The sequence below is a fragment of the Cyprinodon variegatus genome, unplaced genomic scaffold, assembly GCF_000732505.1.
Source record: "Cyprinodon variegatus isolate N-32 unplaced genomic scaffold, C_variegatus-1.0 Scaffold785, whole genome shotgun sequence".
Lineage (NCBI taxonomy): Eukaryota > Metazoa > Chordata > Actinopteri > Cyprinodontiformes > Cyprinodontidae > Cyprinodon > Cyprinodon variegatus.
The window spans coordinates 16,114-19,987 of NW_015151238.1; the positions used below are offsets into that span (position 1 = coordinate 16,114).

The following is a 3,874-nucleotide window of genomic DNA, read 5'->3' on the forward strand; positions in this document are numbered from 1 at the left end:
ATTAGAATCACTATAGAGAGGAAATAACTCTTTTCAGCTGATGAAATGTATAAATAGATGTCTTCTAGTCTACATATTTTATTGACTATTTACTGCATATCTTTCCAAAAGGAGCGTCTTTCTGCTCTAGATGAATTATTAAGGGTTATTTTGTGTAATAGGACATGCAAGTTTTCTATGTTTATTTGTCGGAGGGTTTGGTTTGGATATTTTAGAAGCAGCTGTTGCAGGAGGGAGCAGCCTCACAGAACCAGCGGCCCAAAGCGGCGCCGCTCAGGGCCGCTGAACTCCTTCACACATCCTCTTCTTTTCCTTCAGCCTGGTGGAAACGGAGGAGAGTGGGATCGCTCTGCCTGCCGTGTGAACAGCCGTCATCCTGAATGCAGAGGTCAGGTAGCATCCTGTTGCATCGACTCTCCAACTCCTACTTTCAGCTTTCGCAGGTGATCCAGTTAAAACGTAGGAATGTACCATAGGCTGGTGAAGATTCTCAGTCATTCAGGTGGTAGTCATCTAAAAAACATAAAAAATCAATCCTCTGGACTTTGTTTCCAAGTTTGAAGACGTTTCTCTTCCATCCAGGAAGCTTTTTCAATTCCAAATGTCAGAAATAGCGTTTAGTTCCAGGTTTTATCCAGCAGCCCAACAAAGCCTGGTTTTAGTTTAGAAAACATGCAAATAGAAACGGATAAACGGGTCCCCCCCTTTGGAATGGGGGTCGTTTGGCTTCTTTGTTAGCCTGCAATGCCCCATACCTGTCTATGCCTCTGAAAGGGGGGTCTTTAGAGGGAATAGTTGGCCTGGCTGAACAGGTGAGGTCCTCCACTCTCCTCTCCAGGGGCTGGGGCTGCGGAAAAGGGATCAACTCAATCGCTAAATGTATGTTTTTGGAAGCTGAATCTGAGTCCAGATTTTTTCTTAGCATAGATGGCTTCCTTCACTCTCCTCTCTAACCTCCTGTCTTCTTTGTCCAAAATGTGAACATTCTGGTCCTCCAAAGAATGTCCTTTGTCCATCAGGCGTAGATGTATCGCAGAGTCTTGTCCAGAGGAGGGCGCTCTTCTGTGTTTGGCCATGCGTCTGTGGAGAGGTTGTTTGGTTTCTCCAATATAAAGATCAGAGCATTCCTCACTGCATCGACCTGCAGACACTCTGCTCAGATTAGGTCTGGATGTTTGTCTTTAGGATGCAACTCACACTTTCAGCTTTTGCAGGTGATTCAGTTAAAATGTATGAAAGCAACATAGTTGGGTCATTTTTCAATGTGGGGCAAATTTATAATGACCTTCTCTAATGTAGAAATTACTCTTAGATCAGTTTGTCAGTGTTAAGTTTGTGTTGCGTTAAAATAAACGTTATCTTCGGGGGGCAGAGGTGTCAAGTGAGCCCTTAATTAGAAATATTGGCTATCTCTACTGGAGTAATTAATTTTTTAGACTTTTTACTTCTACTCCTTACATTTTTTGTACTTATTACTACTTGCTACTCCTTAAATTTGAAAAATAGACGCATTAGTTTCGTTTAATTTAAGCAAATTTTTATAATGGCAGAGAAAATATAAAAAACATCAGAATAATTAGTTTCCATTTTGTTCTGCTTTATCTGGGACCGGGGGGGAGCAGTCTTTCCCAGACTTTCTCTGTGGTTGGACTCGGTGCTGCCCCAACTTGTTGCTCACCACATACCAAAATAGTTTTTCAAGATGATGCAAAGGTAAATGTGACGCTGTTACCATTAGTTATAAAACTAAGAGATTAAGTCTAAGGAAGTTATCATCCAGAAGTGTAGAAAAATCTTCCTTTAAAGCAGTAAAGCTTCTGGCCTTAATAGTTTTTCCTGCATTACTTTGACTTTCATGTTTTAAGTAGTTTTAATAATTGTACTTTTACACTTTTAGAGTAAATATTAAAAAGCTGAAGTTGATCCTCTAACTTCTGCAAAAGCTTTTTTAAGCAGGAGGTTTAAATAGTTTTATTCTAATAGTATCCTAACATCCAGACCGTATGAAACCAGAAGGTATCGCAGTCAGGAAGGATCAGTGTGGGAATCCATGGGACTAAATCAGCCTTTACTTCAAAAAGTCCTCCAGTTGAAAACACAAACAGTACACATTTTTATTTGTCATATTTGCTAAAATGGTATAAATAGGACTCTCGTAGAACAACAGAGACTTTCCAGAAGGGAAGTAATGTAAAAAAAAAAAGTCTAACAAAGCCCAGTAATTGCACTTGAGATGCCACAGATTTCCAATAAATACGTCTTTAAGCCCAGTATCTACAACAAAACCACCTGTCCTGAAACCGTGAACACGTAGATTCAACGAAGCATGTGAGGGGGTAGACGACCCTACAAGAGTACTTGATGCCTGACGGCGACAAATACGTGAAAAGCTGCCGCAGTACGCAGAGCGTCCCTGATCCTCTGCATACGAGCCCATTACACGCACCTGATGTGGAAAAGAAGTGGGTACATGAAAAGAGCTTCCTTTAAGTGCCACAGAACATTTCAAATGATTGTCTACATCCATGACTAAGGAGTAAAGGATGGTCAGAGAACACGATGAAGGGATATCTGAGCTAAAGGTGCAGAGAAGCAGCAAACAGGACTGTCACTCATTGTCTAGTAACCGTAACCCTGGTGATAGCCGTCCTGGTAACCATGTTCATAGCCGTGTTGATGGTAGCCGTATCCACCGTACTCGTCCTCTGGGCAGCGCATGCCCAGCGACTGCTGGATGGCCATCTCCTGCCGGCGAAGCTGCATGGAGTCCACCAGGTCATAGACGATGGCCATGGACCACATGTGCGAAGGATACCAGGACTTCACGTTGCCGTCTTTCCCCACCAGCAGCATGGAGAAGTACTCAGGACTGATCTGGAAGTAGTTCCTCATGTCCTTCACCAGGGTGGCAGAGAGGCCTTCACGCTCCACAGTAGCGCTGCCTGGAGACAGAACAGAAGAAGGAGAGTAAGACGCATTTCGGCAGAGGTCAAGTTAGGTTTGCAGCCTCTTTTGGCTTTTGTTGGATTCTGGCTTTGGTATCTAAAGTCTTAAATGAGGCTTTACAGAACTGTGCAGTTCTGTAACCCGAAGCATTTCACCATTTTGCTTATTGTTAAGGAAACAAAGGGAGACGTCTTGGTGGTTTACGGCATAAATCACCAGTCAGTGCAGTGAAGAAGTGGCCAGAATTGTACACTGGAGAGACCAAGCAACCACTACACAGACGCATGGATCAACACAGGAGGGATAACTCCTCAAGAAAGGACTCAGTTATTCACCCACACCTGAAGGCTAAAGCCGGGCATCCACTGTGCGATATTCTCAATTGTTGCACGCAGCTACAGCTCAAACTGAACGATTAAACCTCAGGGTTTAAAAGCTCACATCTCACGATGTTTGCTCTCACACTGTGCGGCCCGACGCTCTGATGCGATCTACCTGCTCCCACTGTGCAGCCAAAAACCACACTTCTGACTCAGCGCAGAGAGATGGACCTCTAGTCAGACTCGTCAATTTGGAAGAAGAAGAAGAATTCCCTTGTTTGCCCAGTGCTGGAGGTTCTGGTAAATCAGCTCGTAGCTCTACTTCAACGGCAGGATTTACCCACCAACGCCTCAGGAGGGAGGACTGGATTTCAAAAATGTTTGATTTTCTCCCAACCTTACGACTCCTGATGGGGAGGCGGTTGTTGGAGGCCGATCAGCCCTCGTTACCCGCTGTACACTACACCACGCAGCACGCACGATGAGGCTGAAAATTCTCGCATGACTGGAGAATCAGCCCGAAAAGGGCAAAAAAATGGTACAGTGTATGCCCGGCTTAAAAGACACTCATTTGAGGACAATAACCGTATATAATCTGGCTAAAGAAG

General features: G+C 44.0%; 1 protein-coding gene across 1 annotated transcript in view; it reads right to left on the minus strand.

The window, feature by feature from the left end:
* Positions 1-2,051: 2,051 nt before the first annotated feature.
* The window catches only part of ccdc80 (coiled-coil domain containing 80), a 39,782-nt gene continuing 37,959 nt past the window's right edge, over positions 2,052-3,874 (minus strand). Inside the window, exon 12 of the mRNA XM_015396243.1 lies at positions 2,052-2,942. Coding sequence (XP_015251729.1) covers positions 2,620-2,942 — 323 coding nt within the window. The 3' untranslated portion in view covers positions 2,052-2,619. The remainder of the gene's footprint in view (positions 2,943-3,874) is intronic.